General features: G+C 44.2%; 1 protein-coding gene across 3 annotated transcripts in view; it reads left to right on the top strand.

The window, feature by feature from the left end:
* The window catches only part of CAMK1D (calcium/calmodulin dependent protein kinase ID), a 435,921-nt gene that overhangs the window by 41,956 nt on the left and 374,038 nt on the right, over window positions 1–19,927 (top strand). The window contains exon 1 of one of the 3 annotated variants that reach the window (XM_059184139.1): window positions 11,635–11,774. The exons of the other annotated variants lie outside the window; for them this stretch is intronic. Within the exon in view, the coding sequence (XP_059040122.1) occupies window positions 11,695–11,774 (80 nt within the window). The 5' untranslated portion in view covers window positions 11,635–11,694. Of the gene's footprint in view, window positions 1–11,634; window positions 11,775–19,927 lie in introns of those variants that run through there. 3 annotated transcript variants of the gene reach the window in all.

Below are 19,927 nucleotides of genomic sequence, written 5' to 3'. Positions count from 1 at the left end.
GATTATATCTCAAAATAATTACACGAACAGATCTTACATAATGACTCTAAATTCACAACCAAACAGAAAACTGGAATTCAGGTTTGGTTTTCTAAGAGATTCAGTTCTTATTTATGCAAGGATGTGCCATAGAATCCCTGTAGAAAATCTTTTTTGTCAGGTTTAAAAATATTTGACCTGCGAGCGTTCACTATACTTTAAAATTGTAGTCCGTCATTCATAATAATTATAATGAAATGATGCATTTACAAATGTTTATGAATCTTTATAAACGAGCAAGTGAAATGAAAATAAACTATATTATATAATGCACTGAACTCCGAAGTTTCTCCCCTGTATCATCTCAACTGCGTCTCTGGCATAGGCCTCACAGTCGAGCTGGCATTGTGGCTTTGATGTTACTGGTGATGAAGCCAAGGCCAGGGAGTGCCAGGGGGATCACGTGGGTGATGGCATGGGAGCCACCTGACAAGGCTTCCCTGCACTTTGGAGAGAAAAGGAGGAAAGAGAAAAGAAATGAATACCTAGTTGCTTGAGCTTTGTGAAGAGGTAGAAATTAAGGAAGAAACTGCTAATTGAATAAATCCAGACCATTCCTTACTAATCTTCAGAGACTGTACAGTGGCACCTAATTCTTTTTAGAAATATGGCAACCCTTATAAATGAATACAACTTGGGGCGCCTGGGTGGCTCAGTGGATTAAGCTTCTGCCTTCAGCTCAGGCCATGATCTTGGGCTCCTGGGATCGAGTCCCGAGTCGGGGTCTCTGCTCAGCAGAGAGCTGCTTCCTCCTCTCTCTCTCTCTCTCTCTCTCTCTCTCTGCTTGCCTCTCTGCGTACTTGTGATCTCTCTCTGTCAAATTAAAAAAAAAAAAATCTTAAAAAAATAAATGAATACAACTTTAAAAAGTTGAAAAACTCTATAAACAAGTATAGGGAAGCCAAGAGAGAAAGCTGTTTATTCCCATTAATTATGTATTAAGGCTCTTACGGGTTATTCTTGGTATAAATAACTTCCTGTGAAAGAATCCTAGAACTTTAGAATACAAGGGACCTTAGGATTACCTTATTAATTTATTGAATTTAAATTCAATCAGCCAACATATAATACATCATTAGTTTTTGATGTAATGTTCAATGATTCATTAGTTGTGTATAACATCCAGTGCTCATCACGTCACGTGCCCTCCTTAATGCCCTTCACTCAATTACCCCATCCCCCTTTCTTTCCACAAACTCTCAGTTTGTTTGTTTATACCAAGAGTCTCTCGTGGTTTGTCTTCTTCTCTGATTTCTTCCCATTCAGTTTTTCCTCCCTGTCCTTAGGATCCTCTGTGCTATTCCTTATGTTCCACATATGAATGAAACCCTATGATAATTGCCTTTCTCTGATTGACTTGTTTCACTTAGCATAATCCCCTCTGGTCCCATCCCCATCTATGCAAATGGTATATTCATCCTTTCTGATGGCTGAGTAATGGTCCATTGTGTGTACGGACCACATCTTCTTTAAGGGATCCCTGTTTAATAACAAGGAACAAGGAAACTGTGTTTTTGAAGTGCTAATTCAGTTCCTTTATATTTCCATGAATAAAGGACAGACCTAGGCTAGCAAGGGCTTCTCCTCCCTGAGCCGTCACCAGGGCCACTGCCCGTTGAGTTGATGTAGTTCTAGTCCAAAGTAAATATGTTTTAGTCTGTGCCATCCTATCGTGGGTAAATGTGTGGCTTCTGTGGGACCTTTTGGAAGACTGAGAATAGCCCTTGTGTTTCTATGCCTCCCTTTGGGGACGTCCACAGTTGCCTGCAGTTCAGCCAGCTCATTTTGTAGACCTCAAGACTAAATCACTTGCTCAGGTCAGAAACATGGGGACTTCATAAGATAATACATTATATCCAGTGCAGACAGAGCTTGAGGGAACTGTGGGACCAACCCATGATGTCTCTGTAGAAATGGCGGCCAGAGAGCTGTACTCCGCACCATTTGTGTGTTCAGTGGGAACTGGGGCTGCAACTCCATGTTAGCTCAGCGCACCTGTGTATTGACTCGCATGCCCACTGCCCTGAGCAGCTACCTGACACTCACATCTGTCAGATAGAAACATAGAATAATTAACACCTGCAGTTGGCAGGCCCCAGAACCCCTGACAAGTCAGAGCCCCTGCAGAAAACCTCATTTATCAAGACCTCCGTACCTTTGGAGGGCCAACTGAGAACCCTTGGGGGTAGACTGGAGTTTGTTCAAGCCCGTATCTGTGAGAAAGGAGTTTGCTGAGCAAATGAATTGTATCAACACGGACGCAGTGGTGTTTAACCACTTAGCTCTAATATTTGCACACATAGTTAAGGGTTCGCTACAAGTATTGGAACCAGGGAGACTCCTGCTTAGCCATACTTGGCTGGTTTTTTAAAGTTGTTTATGAACTTCAAAGCATTTAAATTGTGTTTCTCTAGGTATGTTTGAAGGTCAGTGGGGATAGGGCATGTGAAGGTGTCTGACTATAACTGAATGTGTGACTAAATAGACAGACACTGGGATTTTGGTCTAACTAGTTGGGAAAAAGTAACACATTGTTGTAGGTGCTATTGGTTCTGTGGCTGAGATCATGCTTCCCAGCTGAGCAGTGCCCGGTGTCTCTCCAGACATTCAGCCTCCCTGACTCCCACCGCTCAAGGGCAGGAGTGCCCACCCCGCTGAGATAGACCACCAAGCCCCACTTGCTTCCAGATCCCCCCCTGGGGAGCAGTGCCATCCCTAGTTAGGAACCGCCATTGCTCCCTCCCCCAGACACCAAAATAAATGACAGATATTAGAAAGTTAAATGCAAAAAAGACATTATAAAGTAACTGGAAGAAAAGAGGATATCTGACAAAAAGATATTGAAAAGTTAAACTGTTGGGTTCTCTGCAAAATCATACTTCCTGATTCTACCTGGGCCACCTCTTACCTCTGCTGTGTCATGTTTTTGCCTTGAACAGCCTGTTAGATTTTCTCATGGGATATTCCAGCCCTTTCTCATACTGCTTGTTCTTGATTTTCTCTGCCACTTTCCGGGGGGCAGAGGCTGGCCCTAGTGACTTGTTGTGACTTCACCTCTCCAAACCTCAGAATCTCTCCCTCTATCTAAGACTCATCCTTCTGGAGCTTTGCTGCCCTGGCCTGCTGGCCTCTGGCCACCGCCCTCATCTCTAGCATTTTCCATTTTGTCTGCTCTGTCTCTTTCAATACTGCCTGTAAACCTTCTCAGATGCCCTGAAATTCTAAAATAAATCTTTACCATCCATATTTCTGCCCCACCATTTACTGCCTTATCTCGGTCCTTATGTTCATGTCTAAACCCCTCAATAATTTCTCCTTAGCCTGGGTCCTGCAGTGAGCAGCCCAGGGCAGCCCTGTTTGGCTTCTCTGAACCTGATGAGCTAAATGGGGATAGTGATGCCCACTATCAGGAAAGGTCATCATGAGTGCTGGATCTAAAATGCAGGTAAGGGGTGCCTGGGTGGCTCAGTGGGTTAAAGCCTCTGCCTTCGGCTCAGGTCATGATCCCAGGGTTCTGGGATCGAGCCCGCATCTGGCTCTCTGCTCAGCAGGGAGCCTGCTTCCTTGTCTCTCTTTGCCTGCTTCTCTGCCTACTTGTGATCTCTGTCAAATAAATAAATAAAATCTGTAAAATGCAGGTAAGGTCATGTCACACCCCATTTTGGACTCCTTTAGGAGCCTGCCACTGACGGGGGGGGGGGGGCGCCAAGACTCTCAGCAAATCATATAAGGCCTTGCTTCTTTTGCACATTTTCTTTTCTCAGCATTCCCTCCCTCCAGCTTCAAATTTCAGTCCCACTGAACTATGGATGGCACCATCGTAATTCCTGCCCTCCCCCAGCCCTGTCTGCTTTGCCTGTCTGGGTCTTCTGACTGGCCGTCTGCCTCCAACTCCCTCCTGCCTCCCACAGTTGACTCCTGCTCATTATTTTGCAGTAAGCCCATCTGGAAGCTTCCTGGAGGTCCCTCCTCCTAAATCTATCACTGTACCCATACATTATGTTACAATGGGCTGTGGTGGTATCCAGCAGACTCCTCTCGCTGGACTGTGAATGGCCTAAGGGCAAGGAGGAAGCTGTTTCATGCGATGTCAAGGGGTTGGGGAAGAAGTCTTTGGTTGAGTGAATATCCAGTCTGGGAGGAGGTTTTGACCCGTCTGTTCCAGCTGTGGTAGAAGTTGACAAAAATCATACAAATAGGTGATTTTCTTGAGCACTTTACAGCAGTCATGGTCTAAGTGCTTTCCCCGAAACAAATCTGGGGAAAATAAAAACAGAATTCTTTCCCAGGGACATGGTTTGCTGACTCTACTTTTCTCATGCCCTGTCTGAAACACCACGGTCACTATTCCAGGTATGCTCCTGGCACAGCTGACTTCCTCTGCTTGTGGAAACATTTGGACCAAAGATAGGTGCCCTGTCAGATCTTCCTGAGAATTGTTCATATCCAGTGTAGACGGTGGGGGGTGGGGCTTCGGTTCAGGTGGGTGTGGCGTGTGGTCACGTGGGAAAGCGTGGGTGACTCGGAGCAGATGTAGGTGAGGGACTCTCTTTCTTTTTTTTTCTTTTTTTTTTTTTAAAGATTTTATTTATTTATTTGACAGAGAGAAATCACAAGTAGGCAGAGAGGCAGGCAGAGAGAGAGAGAGAGAGAGGGAAGCAGGCTCCCTGCTGAGCAGAGAGCCCGATGCGGGACTCGATCCCAGGACCCTGAGATCATGACCTGAGCCGAAGGCAGCGGCTTAACGCACTGAGCCACCCAGGCGCCCGAGGGACTCTCTTTCTTGACTCAGTTGTCACGCATAGTGCCGGTTCCAGTGGTGTTCTCATCCACTGGTTTTCTCCTGTGCTCATTCTTTTCAAGTCCTACAGGTATTTTTCTCTGTTACGGTTTTTGTCCCTTTCTTGCCTTTTCCATTCCTTATTGACTTACTTCCTTTACTCATTTTTAAACGAATCTTTGGCACGTTTTGTGGGCAGGCACAGGGGAGACAAATGAGTATTACCTCCACAGCCTACCTCTGTGTGTTTAGTCCCTACATTCATGGGTAGGACAGGAAATGGGATGTGGGCTAGGAATGTGTACACAAAGAAACCAGTTGCACTCTTGATGAATGTTGTGATAGAGAATAAGCTGACCCAAGAGGGAATGCTATTTTATGTGGGGTGATCAGGAAGCTCTTGTACCACTTGACAAATTTTTAACTTTTAGTATTTATTTATTTATTTAAAATAATTTTATTTATTTATTCAACAGAGAGAAAGAGGGAGAGATAAGCACAAGTAGGGGGAGGGGGTCGTGGGCAGAGGGAGAGGGAGAGAGAGAGGGAGAAGCAGGCTCCCTGCTAAGCAGGGAGCTAGATGTGGGACTTGATCTGGGATCATAACCTGAGCTGACAGCAGTCGCTTAACCAACCGAGTCACCCAGGCGCCCTCTTGAGAACTTTTTTTTTTAAATTCAGTTGAGGTATAAATACAATTCAGAGGCCATACAATTCATCCACTTAAAGTGTGCTATTCAGTGGCTTTTAGTACATTATTCTCTGTAAGTTGTCTATATACATGTAGATTTATATCTCCCAAGGTTGGGCATTTTAACCATTTTTAAATGTACAATTCAGTGGCATTAATTATATCCACAATGTCATGCAGCCATCACCACTCTCTTTTACCAAAACTTTTTCATCATCCCAAGCAGAAACTCTGTAACCATCAAGCAATAACTCTCCAGTACCCCTTCCTCCAGTCCCGGCTAACCTCTCATCTACTCAATGTCTCAGTGAATTCGCCTGTTCTAAGTACTTCATGTTAGTGGAGGCATGCATTTGTCCTTTTTGTCTGACTTATTTCACTCAGCATGATGTTGTCAGTTTCATCCATGTGGTATCAGGTGTCAGAACTTTTCCTTTTCATGGCTGCATAATACTCTTTTGTAAGTATATACCATATTTCATTTATCCATGTCACTGGAAATCTTGACACATGCTTTATATTTTCTTAGGGCTTCCCCATAATTCTCAACAGATCCATTTGTCTGCCATATTGCTAGCAAATATTTCATTATTGCATTGACTAACAGTTTCCAACAAAGCAAGGGTAATAACAAGTCAGAAATGCCATTTCCTGGTATGAATGTGTAACTGTGTGCATTTTTTTCTTTTACTATGTGCATTTTTTTTTTTTTAAAGATTTTATTTATTTATTTGACAGAGAGAAATCACAAGTAGATGGAGAGGCAGGCAGAGAGAGAGAGAGAAGCAGGCTCCCTGCTGAGCAGAGAGCCCGATGCGGGACTTGATCCCAGGACCCTGAGATCATGACCTGAGCCGAAGGTAGCGGCTTAACCCACTGAGCCACCCAGGCGCCCTACTATGTGCATTTTATAGAGTGTGTGTATTTCTCTGTCTCTCATATGTGAAGTCATCCAGTTAATAAGCACGTCCAGGGGAGATAATATGCGGGGCTGGGTTGGAGTTGCAAGAACTTGGAGCAATTTACCCTACCCCTTGCTCCAGAGGTATGTAAAAAGCCAGTTCCTCTGAAGCTTAATATCATCCGAATTTACTCTTGCAGTCTGCTCAAAACAGATTTATATCTGTCTCTTTATAATAAATGTGTCTCGCGGGGCTGAAGAAACACAGGGGAAAAAATGTGCTTCTCTGGCGGGCTGCTCCCCAGAGAAAGTGAATTGATAAATCTTTTTTGTTCTTGGTTTCACAAATCAAAGGAGGACACCTCCAGTTCTGTAAGGCAGTGGGGCAAATATATAACGTGTTTGATGACAGATATTCGTTCTCTCTGACTGGAGTGACACACATTTACTGGGTAGCCAAAGGTAAAGTGAATCTAGACCTTAGGGATGACCTGGGGTCTAGCCTTTGCTGAGTCTCAGTTTCACCTTAGAAGGCATTCGTCCCTCTGCCTTTTCATATTGATTATTTTTAACCCATCTTTGTACATCTCCTCCGTGTTTTTGCTCTTCTTGGATTTGTACTCATTTCCAAAGGTGGCAGAGAACAATGATTTGTTGTAATGGCCACTGTGTGTCTGTGACATTTCTAGAATGCTCACGGTGAACTTTTGCTCTTCCCCTCCTTATCTGTGAAATAAGTGCTAAAAAATCCAGGGTGTTCATTCATTACTAAGCTTTGAGCTTTCCTCATGGGCTCCCCTGACACCATCTCACTGAATGTTGACTCATGGAGGATTTTTTTTGGGCCAGTCTGGGTGCTGAGTAACCATCCCTGGGACAGGAGACCTCGGCTAGTCCTCTTAGTGTTGTTTTCTTTTTCCATGGGCATATCTAAGCCTTTGCTTATATACTGCAGGATTTCGAGGAGGAAAATATTGTAAATGTGTTTGAATTTGTAGTGATAGTCTAACCTGGCTTCTCATGTTCATTGTTGATAGTAGCTACAAAGCCAGAAATCAAAATAATGACTCCAAAACAAAGGCTACAAGGTCTGCTGATGTCTTTTGACCAGTCTTGTTATAACTTGGAGTTCATCTTAGTGGCTGGTGTGTCCGGTGACATTTGTTGAGAGAAGCATAGTAAGAGACTGAGCCCAGGGGGCTCATCATGCAGGTATGATCCTCACCCAGCATGTTGTAAGTGACCCTCCTCTCCTGGTATTTACTGGGGCTCCCCCTGTGGGCTTGTGGCATTAGCGCCTTTAGATGCAATGACCAGAGGGGAAGCAGACTGTTCCCCTCACCCACCCACCGGAAGCTCTGACACTCTGACACCCTGACACATTTGGGGTTCCTCGTCACAGCCACTAGAGAAAGATAAGTCAAACAGTGTCTATTAAAAATGAAACCAATTGTAAGTCACAGCAGATGCCTGTGACTGGTATATACTCATATACCAGAAACAGGCCAGGGTATAGTGGGGATGATCAGTACTGAATTTTCCAGCCCCTCCTCCTCCTCCTTCTTCTTCTTTTTAAAAAATCTTTTCCTTAAATGAATGACTTGCTCATCTGTGTGGTCCTCCTGGGTTCTTTCTGTCCCTGGAAAGTGTTCACGAGCATCTTCTCATTGTTCTTTTCTACTTGACTCATGACAGGTCCTTGCTGGCCCTGGTCAGGTTGCAAGGGGTGGGTTCTGCCCACAGCACCATGATGCATAGCACGTTTCCCCCAAGTGCAGCTTCTTTCATGGGAATTGAGTCCTTTCTGTCTTAGGGACCTTGTGGCCTTGATGTCCTAGAATCATGCCTGCATCTCCTGGCAGGGCTGGATGGGGGAAATGGCCAGCCTGCTTTGGCAGAGGTGAGGGCTGCCCTCTTGAGGTGCAGGGGGACCCAGAGAAATCAACTGAAGCACATGATGGTCCCAGGGATCCTAGGGAAGGCCAGCAGGGGACAAAGGGCAGGTCACTGGGGTGTGCCGAGACCTGCCGGGGAATGGCTGGGAACCTTTGCAGCATTCTGTGTGTGCCGTATATCATGACAACACTCTTGGCCCACTTGGGGAATTACACATTTGGGGATCGTACTGTGGTAAGCACTCTTCCTGCTCTGGATTCCAAAGGAAAGGAGTGAGGTACACTGCTTTAAAAATGAAAAACTGTCGGGGCGCCTGGGTGGCTCAGTGGGTTAAAGCCTCTGCCTTTGGCTCAGGTCGTGATCCCAGGGTCCTGGGATCGAGCCCCACATCGGGCTCTCTGCCCCGCAGGGAGCCTGCTTCCTCCTCTCTCTCTGCCGGCCTCTCGGCCTACCTCTGATTTCTGTCTGTTAAATAAATAAAATCTTTAAAAAAAAAAAATGAAAAACTGTCAAGAGCAAGTATGAGATGCTCCAGGTGGCCCACATGCTCTTGGCCAAGCCTCAGGTTCCACATCTGCTGAATGGGACGCTGGTATCTGTCACCACACCAGCTTCATGGGGTTGCTGGGTTGATCAAAATAGAAATGAGATCATGAATTTGAATGTTACCCTCACTTCTCGTGTGGTGTCAGTGTCAGTGATGATGGTGGCAATGATGAGTCAGTCCAGAAGGTCATGGCACTGTGCGTTTGAGGCAGTTGCTGGTCATTTGCTGATGTTTATGGATCTTCAGTCCCTGCGTGTGGGGGTCGTTCTGATGTCAGACACGCCATTTCATTGTCATACCACATATTTCAGATCAAAATTGTGCCCTTGTTTGTTTGGAAAAAAAAAATATACACTGTGTGCACAGAGTTTGGAGATGAGACACCTAGGTCTGCCAGCCTTGAATCAGGTTCCTTGGACGTCTCTGCAGAACGTCTATGCAGTTCTGAAATGCATAGTCTTTGGATTATACTGTTGGTCTTTAAACTTTAGCTGGCACTGAGATCACCGGGAGGGCTTGTTAGATTCTAAGCTGTAGCCCCAGAGTTGTTTAGGGTTAGAGAGCTTCCATTTCTGACAAGGTCCCAGACGATGGCAGTGCTTCTGGTCTGAAGCCCACACTTTGAGAAACACTGATCTGTACCATGGGGACAACTTTGTCTCGATGAAGATTCATGACAGAGTTTTCCTTGGTGTGCAGGAAAAGGAGGGAAAAAAGGTACCAGGTTTTCAGAAATCCAGAGATATCAAATGGGAAAGATAATCTTCCTTTTCCTTGAAATCTTGTCTTCCCTATTTGCTGATGATCAGTATCTTCCCTTTCATCACATGATGGGTGCCATATTGGTCCTTGGGGTGTACCACCGACCTTACTGGAAAGTTCACAGTTGGTGACTCCAATGCGTTCCTTGATATTTTGGGGGAGAATATTCTACAGCTCTCTGCAAGCCCAAAGTCTGAGGACCATCATCTAATAAATGTGTGGTTTAATTCCTTTAATGAAAAAATTTCTGCGTTTCAACAGGAGATAGGGGGAATGGAGCAGGTGAAGTAAGAGACACTGTTTCTTCATTTGGCTGAGTCTTAAACTGTGTTATTTTCTGAAGATAATAATTGTAGTAAACTTTGTCTGTTTTGTCAAAACCTGATGTCTTGAAGCAAACTCACTGTACAGAGAAGAGAGAGGCCTGTAGTACAGCAATATACATTAGTTGTAACATATTTTATCTGAAGTCATCTTTTTCTCTCCGTGGCTTCAGAAATGGCTAGAGAGAGTGAGAGCTACAAGGATCCTGGCTAGAGTTTTTTTTAATTTGACATTTTATCTATTGTGCCTATTGTCTCCTAGTTGGTGGGAGATGTTAAATTTTGTATAAACAGCTTGCATTTTGTGAATGTTTCACAGTTTTCTCAAGCCTCGCTATTTGAAAAAAATCTAACACTGAGGCCCACTTGTAGGCCTCTTTCTGGACGCGTTCTGATGAGCTCTCACCATTATTCTGGGGTATTTTAGGCAAAGTGTTAAAGACAATTTAGCAGCTTCTCCCATTAATTTGAATTTGGATAGTTTCCTTGAAAAATCCTCTTTCTTGGTCACAGTATCCCAGCACTTTGTGTCAATTTTTTTGGATGCTTGATTACCTTAATTCTGTACTTGGCTTTGCCTTTGTAGATGTACTCTTAGCAAAGGCTCTTCAGATCTTGCTTGATGGCCAAATTCAGTTCACATTCAGGAAGTAAATTAGGGAGAATCAGTTTCTTTTTCTGTACTCAAAAGGTTCCCTTTAGCATTCATTTTGAATTCCTATTGGAAAAAGAAATCTAGTTGACCCTCTTTGATTTTTCTCTTGTAAATCTGTCTTGTTTCCCTGTTGGATTACATTACCTCCCCAATTTGTAGATTTCCCCCTGCTACGCTCGTTGGTCTCATTATACCTGGAGGACCACCTTCCCTAGATTATTAGCTTCCCTTTTCTTGAAGAATCAGGCTGCATGTTGCCTGATGATATTAACAGCTCTAGTCTGTTAATATAATTTGTAACACGTGTGATTTTTTTCCTTTAAAAAATAAAGTTACTTATTAAGTCAGGCAGTCATTTATTTTAGTATCCGGGGTATATGTTACTGATACACATTTATTCTGTAAGTATTTATATTTTCTAAAAATTATTTCTTCTAGGCGTTCTGTGTCTATGGCTATTTATCATGGACTGCTGCACGTTTTGCTTCATTATTCTAAACTCACTGCTGAGAAATAACCTCCTTGTTTGAGGAGATAGAAATCATGGTTATGTTATCTTCTTTGAAAGACAGGCATTCGACTGTGGGGGCACAAGCATTTATTAATACATGATTGTGGCTCTTCTTGTGGGCAAGACTGGTGCAGTCGAGCAGAATAAAAGATAGTTTCAAAACTCGGTTTTAAAAATATTTGTTGGTTTTTATTGTCTTCGCAGTTTTTTTCCTTAAGGAAATACAGGATTGTCCCTTTAAAAAAAATCAGTATTAAGCATATTAACAGAGAGGTCTCTGCAAATGTCATTTAAAATTGAAACATTTAGTTTGGATTTAACTTTTTATGGAATTATTCATGTAATGCCATTTGCATTTGCTGAGATTTTGTATTATTAATAGAATAGACAAATCAGCATTTTGCGGTGTATGTAAGACTTTGCTTGTTTTTCCTGTCTTGATTGCTGGTTGCACATAAAATTCAGAGAAGGAAAAATTATGTAGCACAGAGAGGAAGGGTGTTGGTTGAATGACTCAAGGCTGCCAAGTCCTATTTCTCCTTCTGTTACAGCCCTCTAGCTGGACGGCTTTGTTTCTAAGCTATCTGGGATGGGGCTTGATGATCCCAGGCCAGGATTCAGAGCAGCCCTGCGAGTAACTCCACAGACTGCGTTGGGGAGATGGTCAAGGTAGGAAGGCTTAGTGTGCATGCAGGAGTTGCTCTGAAGCAGGGATTTCTCTGGGCACTGGAGGGAAGGTTCTGACTAGTACTTGGCGGTGGAAAGAGCTGGAAGCCATTGCCACACTCAGTGTCACAGTTTTTCCAGGGTGAGTGGGATTCTCTCCGCCCATGCACTCTGCTGCCCTTTCAGCCCTGTTCCTTCTCTTTTCTTCCCTCTTTATTACTTCATCCACCCCTGCTCCAGCCTCCCAGCTTTCTGGCCATGTTCTGCCAGAAATGAGCCTCATCGTAAGTGTGTCCACAGGGTCTGTTGGTGGACCCGCTAAAAGCCTTCCAGTACAGAGATGCTGAACCCTTTGACTTCTGCATGACCGTGACTTGGTTGGGGTTCCATAGTCACACTGCTCGGGCATGGGTCCTAGTTCAGTGGTGGGATGCTGGACAGGTGCTTAAGCCCTTGCAGCCTCTGTTTTCTCATCTGTGAAATGGAGATAGTAATGGCACTCGTCTTGTAGGACAGCCCATGGAAAGAGCTTATGAGCACAGTGCTGGCACAGAATAAGTTTCAAAATGTAGTAACTATTATTATTGCCTAAACAAGATGATGGACTATGACCTTCTGAATTTTCTTCTATTCTGTGTGTGTGTGTGAGAGAGAGAGAGGGACAGAGATGTTAGCACAGCCACTTGTGGGGTGGACAGTGGGGGATGTTTCAATGTCCTCTCTTTGAAGAGAGCTAGGAATTTGGGGAGTGCCACTATGCCAGAGAAAACAGGTTCCAGAGAAGGAAAACTGAGGCGAGCTCTCTGGCCCAGTGGGAGGGGACAACAAGTTGTTTAGGGTGGCATTCAGGCTGGGGGATTTCTCCCAAGGTAGCTCTAGGGCCTGGGCTGGGGCCGAGGAAGCATTTGCTGGGGTTGGGGAAGGGGGCGTGGGAGCCAAGGTTAAGCCACAGTGAACCGCAAGCCTCTTGGTGTTTCCTCAGCCTCATGGCTCCTGCATAAATGACACCTGGGCAGGCCCACAGCTGGCCACATCTGATGAGCATGAGAGGGGGTTGCCCAGAGATCTTGGACGTAGGGACCCCACTCCAACACTGCAATCACATGCTCCCTGGACATCTATATTTTCTTTCAGAAGAAACCTCTTCCAGCCCCCTGGCACTCCAGGGTAACTGACGTAGCACAAGGAGCACGAATGAATAAGCCTCCCTGCCAGGGTGTCAGAGCAGAATATATTGCAATGTCCAAAGCAGTGTTGAAACTAGCCCTTGCCTGCAGAGAGCTCTCCGTTCAGTGGGTCAGGTGATGGAGAGATACGTCATCAAAAGAAACCTGTGATTACAATACTGGGGCGCCATATGGAGGATGAAACACGGCCCAGCTGTTGACAGATTAGAGACGCAGATGAGCCCACGTTAGCACTAGAGAGGGACTTGCTTTCTTGCTTTCTGAGTGACTCTTCCTAAATTATTATTATTACAGTGCTCATTTGCTAATTGCATTTGTCTAAGTTGCTAACACACTTACTACTATATAACTTCAAATCAGGATTTTTTTTTCTTCCAATATTATATCCAGGGCAACTTACCATGAATTATATAGTTGTTTGCAAATACACTTTTCAATGACTTTTTAATATCTCCTTGTCTGGATGTGTCTTACTTATCCACTCTCCTGTTTTTGACATTTGGCTTCTTTCTTTCTTTCTTTTTTTTTTAACTATTGTGCATAACATATGGGGGACATCCTTGTCCATACCTTTCTCTGCACAATCCTGACTATTTTCTTTTTTAAGTCACCTGGTTTCAGTATAGTTTTTTTCAGTGCTTACTTTGGCAGCACATATATTAAAATTGGTATCTTTTTTCAGCTTTATTGATGACAGATAAAGTGGGGAGATATGAAAATGTATATTGTGATGACTCAATGTATGTATACATTGTGAAAAGCTTCCTCCATCCAGTTAATTATCACATCTATTGCATATTTATATATATAAATTTTGTGAGAACATTTAAGCTTTATTCTCTTAGAAAATTTCAGTGATATAATACAATGTTATCAACTATAGTCATCATGTTAAACATTAGATCCTCATATTTTACTGCTCTTATAGCTGAAAGTATGTACCCTTTTATGACTCAGTCTTTCCCTCGTCCCCCAGCTCTTGGCAACCACCATTCTACTCTCTGTATCAGAGTTTGACATTTTCTTTTTTTTAAGATTCCACACATAAGTGACACCATGCAGCATTTGCCTCTCTCTGTCTGACTTATTTCACTCAACGTAATGTTTTGAAGGCCCTTCTGTATTGTCACAAATGGCAGCACTTTCTTCTTTCTCATGGCTGAATAATATTCCATTGTACGTCTACCCCACACCATCTTTATCTCCTCATCCGTCGACAGACTCTTACGTTGTTTCCATATCTTGGCCATTGTGAATACTGCTGCAATGGGTCTTGTGATAAATCCTGAGGAGGGAAATTTAAGTTAAAAGATATACTTTTATTTTAAGGGCTTCCATGATGCCATCCTGACTTTTATTTTTTTATTTTTTATTTTTTAAAGATTTTATTTATTTATTTGACAGAAATCACAAGTAGGCAGAGAGGCAGGCAGAGAGAGAGGAAGGGAAGCAGGCTCCCTCCTGAGCAGAGAGCCCGATGCGGAACTCGATCCCAGGACCCTGAGATCATGACCTGAGCCGAAGGCAGCGGCTTAACCCACTGAGCCACCCAGGCGCAGGCCATCCTGACTTTTAGATAGGTTTTTTTTACTGATTTATTCTCCTACAACTACTACGAATGAGCATGTCTGTCATAGCTCATCCTTGAGAGTGATTAACACTAGTTTTTATTTTACTTTTTGCTAATTTGGAAGTCCAAGGTGGATCCTTTTAAGAAACTAATCAAGGTATTGTAAGAACACACGTGATGTTCGGTAAAGCAAAGATCCCCATTATTACATCTGCCAGGAGTTCAGACCCCCACTTAGGTAGAAGATGGGTAGTGGCAATCTGCCTCTGCTGAGAAATGGATGGGCACAGGTTTACTGTAGACAGAGGACTTGAACTGAGGTTGGCCTGTGGTCAAGGCATTGCTCATATGAGACTTTAGAAAAGTTACCTGTTTCTTTTTTGCTTGACTGCTGTGAGTGAATGAACTTCTCTGTCTCTTTTTGACCTGAAATTTAGAAAGGTGCCTGAGAGGTCATGCATTTCCATTTCAGACATCATCATCTCAAACAAATGGAAATCTAGCCTGCTATTTAAAACCCTGGGGATGGGAGATCTCGTAAGCATTATGATTTTTCATTTATTTTCTTCAAAATTTGGCAGACATAATCTCATCAGTTGCTATCCTTCCGTATTCCCTCCACTTCAAAAAAAAAAAAAAAAAAAAAGAGGCAAAATTGAGAAAATTCAGCCCAGTGAGGTGAGATTGCTAGCCTGAGGCTTCTTACTGGAGGTTCCAAGAATAGAACTGGGTTATTCCAACACCCACTTGCTTTGGGCAGGAACATTTTCCAAGTTACCATGAAAAATGGGAAAATCCACTCAATAACCAGAGCCAAGTCCTGTTTCTTGACTTTTCCACAAGCTTTATTAACAAGACATAGGGCACACAGTAGAAATGAGTCAGACCCATGGTTTTCCTAGGGCATAAAGCGCTGAGCACAAATAGCTAGCTCCCCATTGGGCCTCAGCGGATTCTGAATGAAGCCAGAAAGTGATTCAGCCTTAGATCAAAAGAGAAAACACACACACACACACACACACACACACACAGAACACAGACACCAAAAGGCAAAAAGAGTTCCCACTATTTCGAAGTTGCAGAAAATATTAATATTGGAAAAATTGGTTTGTCAGATTTTATTCTGTGTATTGGGTTTTTTTTTTTTTAAGATTTTATTTATTTATTTGACAGAGAGAAATCACAAGTAGATGGAGAGGCAGGCAGAGAGAGAGAGAGGGAAGCAGGCTCTCCGCTGAGCAGAGAGCCCGATGCGGGACTCGATCCCAGGACTCTGAGATCATGACCCGAGCCGAAGGCAGCGGCTTAACCCACTGAGCCACCCAGGCGCCCTGTGTATTGGGTTTTTATGTAGTGTTTCCATCATTGTTGTTTATCCGGAGCAGGACTCCAGATGGAATGCACTTTCATAATGACTGATATCGAAACTGAAGTTTAAAAAGTTTTTAGTAAGTGATAAAGAATTGTATATAATTTTTTTTTCAGGCTTTGCGCACAGCTGTGCAACTTTTTAAAACATGGCACTTTTGTGGTAAAGGTAGTAGATGTATGCTACAATAGCCATTTCAGTATTTTACATTGATGGACCAATTCTAATGAATGAACATGTATAATAATAATTTTTTTAAAAGATTTTTATTTTTTTAAGTAATCTCTACACCCAACGTGGTGCTCGAACTCACAACCCCAAGATCAAGAGTCACATGCTCTACTCATTGAGCCAGCCAGGTGCCCCTAATTATTTTCATTATTTTATAAATTATAATATTTGTTTTAATAACTCCAATAAGGCCTTATTGGCAATGGATTTTCTGGATTCGTAAGATTTTGAGGTTCCTGAGGCTTGCAAATTTAATTAATCCTTTTTGGTGGAAATTTTAGTCACATATATCCTTCTTCGAATTGGTCTAGGAGAATTCAGAATCCCAGACTGCTTGCAGTTTCTGGTTCTTCTAAGAGCCTCTCTCTTGCAAAGGATCGTCATGTAATCTAGGAAGACTGAAGATTTCAGGAGAAAACCCAAGCGTGTTACAGCAGCACTGTTACTGCTGATGCCTGCCTGAGAGTCATTCTGCTTTTATATAGTGTCAGATGTAATTTGTTTCCATTCCCGGAGGGCTGTCCTCTTTCCTCTGGGCTCATGTTGGTATCTGGGGCAACCGAGAAGTCCAGTGCTCTGGCCATCAGACAAGAAGGAGGGTGGAAGGGTGCAGGCATGCTCCTGCATCAACTCCTAACACAAATGAGCATATTGCTTTCCTTTATGCCTACAGAAGCCCTGCTTGCCAGTGTGATCTGCCCACTTGGGTTCCTTGCAGAGCTGATGATATTATCTCCAGTCTTCTACCTCTTAGGAGGCAGGAGGCCCTGAGCGGCATCATGGTTTCCAGTGAAACCAAGCCTGGGCACCTCCCTCTCTGAGTGAGGAATTCCAAAACTGGGCAAGTATAGGCTTCAGGGGTTAGGGTCTTAGTGTCTTTCTCACTTACACTAGCCATGTCACTGGCCATGGTTTGGGCAGAGTCACATTGCCTGGTTTCTGTTTGATAGTTCCAGTCATGCCCTTGATGTTTTCTTTTATACCCTTGAAGGCGGGTGTTCAGGAGATTTTCCCCTTCATATTTGGTAGGTTACACCACCATGAAAATTCTCTCCTTGACTCAAACCACAAACAGTTACTGAGGGGCTAATAAATCTGTTGGTGAGGAATCTTTCAGTAGGGATTTTTAGTTGTGTATAACAAGAGGGACAGAGTGTTTCCTTTCCCTGGTTCCTCTTGATTTTCAGCGTCTGTTGGTAATGGGATAATTACACTATGATCAAAAAATAACTCACCAGCTCTGACAAGCAGGTGCCCCATGTCCACGAGCATTACTGCATAATAACAGGTATTACGAGGGGACGCAGCTCCCTGGATGGGAATAACTATGAATTTCAAGCTCCAGCATGCCATGGGAACGCCCAACCAAAACGGAAGGGAAGCTAGGAGATTAAAGGAAAAAAAAAGTCTTAACAGGTAGATGGAAAATGGTATTCTGGGTTATGTTTTCTCCATTTGAACTCACTTTAGGAAATAGGTATATATGTAATGAATTTTTTTTTTTTAAAGATTTTATTTATTTATTTGACAGAGAGATCACAAGTAGGCAGAGAGGCAGGCAGAGAGAGGAAGGAAAGCAGGCTCCCTGCTGAGCAGAGAGCCCGATGTGGGGCTTGATCCCAGGACCCTGAGATCATGACCTGGGCTGAAGGCAGCGGCTTTAACCCACTGAGCCACCCAGGCGCCCCTGTAATGATTTTTGTTAGTAAAAATTTTCACGGTATTCTTTATTTCTTTTGAAGGGGTGTTGGTTATGTACATGGAGATAGTGCTCATATCTGGGAAGGAAAGATCATTTTTATGGTACAGAACAGCCGCAGAAAGGGGGATTTCTGTCCCTTCCCTGTAATTCCGGGTACTTGAGAGTTTCCTCATTTCCTGTCTATGCAGCTCATCCAATATTATTAGGGACCATTTAATTGTATCAAAAAGAAACTCCCTGAATTTCTACCTGTGACAAATTCTGTTACAGCTGGCCGCTGAGTGAGACAGTCTGAATTACCCAGGGATACGTCACCTCTGTTTGAAAGTGTCAGTCACGGAAATTTAGTTTTCCTCTTGCCAACCAGACGGAAGGCAGCTTGAAATGATAGCTGGACTGTCCCAGATTTGGATCTAAGGGACATTTCCCTTCATGTTTGTTCAGATAGCCATGAATGTTCTATCCTGACTGATTTGGTTGTTTTAGGGGTTGGTTTCTGTGGATCCAAAATCAAGGAAAAGACTCTGAGTGGTGTGTATTTGCATTTAGAGGGGCTTTTGCTGTTCTTTATACGTCTGTTATGACATTTGTGTCTAGTCAGGACTTCCTGTTCAAAGTCTTGTTCTGCCTTGGTAATGTCCCCCAGCCCCCAAAAGTTGATACCCTCTAAGGCTAAATGTCTTGCCCGATTTGCTTCTTCATCCCCTCGCTTCTGTACCCCCTTGTCGCCCTGGGGGACATCTCAAGGTCACTGCCCCCTGCCCCAGGGCCATTTTCATTTCATGTATATGCTGCTAAGTCCTGTGTCCTGGTTTCCCGCCCTAGTCTCCTCCCCCAGACCTTGCCCGCCTATCCAGTGGCTCCCCAGATGTCCCTACGTGACTCAGCCCAGCATGTCTCAAGTGCACTCTCCCTCCATTCCCCCTGCTCTCCCCATGGGCTCCTCTATCTCCCATTTCTCAGTGACCCACATCCTCCTTCACCTGCCCTCGCCTGGTACCCAGTTAGGATTGGGTTCCTTCCTCTTGCTTTCATCTCTCCTCCCAGCCCCGGTTTCCAGTCACTGGCCCTCATCAATTTCAGTCTCTTGACTGTCTCAGTGTCGGTCTCAGTGACCTCACCACCAGCCTCCCCCAACATAGGCAGGAAAGGCAGGAAGCCCCCATCATCTCGCCCCTGAATTTCTCCAATAACGTCTTTACTGTTTGCTCTCTCGTTCTTCAGTTTTGGCACCTCTCCAGCTTATTGTCCCCAGGGGGTCCTGGAATGACTTTCCTGGAGCACAGATTGGATATTGTTCCTGCTCTGCTCCAGCCCTGTCAGAGACATCCCGTTGTCCACAGAGTCACAGAGGTGGAGAGACTGCATGTCTGGGGTGTCTGTCTTCCCAGGGCAGATATGTCTCTCTTAAGGTCCCCAGTTCAGATGATAAACCCTATGGTCTCCCACCTTATAAGGACTTCCGAGAGGTGCCACCCGCCCCCAGCGTCCTCACCGCTATCCTTCTGGTCACATTCTGCATGAGCTGTGCGGAACTCTGAGGGCTCGGCCATGTTGTCTGCCTCCAGCCTTTACCCGCGTGGGTCCAGCTGCCTGGAGTCCGCTGCCTCCTCTCCCGGCTGTCCCCTGCACTTCCCGCTCCCCTCAGCTTTGATTTCCTGGAAGAAAGGAAATCAATTCCCTGTTTGCTCCTCCTTACTAGACAGGATGCTCCCTCCTATCTGCTCCCCCAGCTCCTGCACTCTGTTGGCTCTGGGTGCTGCCTATGGCTTTGTATTTAATTCTGTGTGCTAGAATTAAATTCTAGAAGAAATTCTGTGTGCTAGGTGCTCGTCTCCTTCAGGGCTAAGGACTGTCTGTCGGGCACTGCTCTCTAAGCTATGCCCAGTGCCTGCCAGCAACAAGAAGTTTGGACCACTGTTTTGAACTGGCGCCTAAAAGGGCAAGATTAAAGTAGGATTCCACACCCACATCCCCCCCACCCCCCCGCTGAGAAACTGTCTCAATCATCCTGACTCTTACATGATGAGAGGAATCCTTGAAGCCCCTGCACTGGGAACAGTTTCCATTGCATTGCTGGAAACGCTGGGAATATAG

The sequence above is a fragment of the Mustela lutreola genome, chromosome 8 (assembly GCF_030435805.1).
Source record: "Mustela lutreola isolate mMusLut2 chromosome 8, mMusLut2.pri, whole genome shotgun sequence".
NCBI classification, from domain to species: domain Eukaryota; kingdom Metazoa; phylum Chordata; class Mammalia; order Carnivora; family Mustelidae; genus Mustela; species Mustela lutreola.
This window is presented reverse-complemented; position numbering and strand designations above follow the sequence as displayed.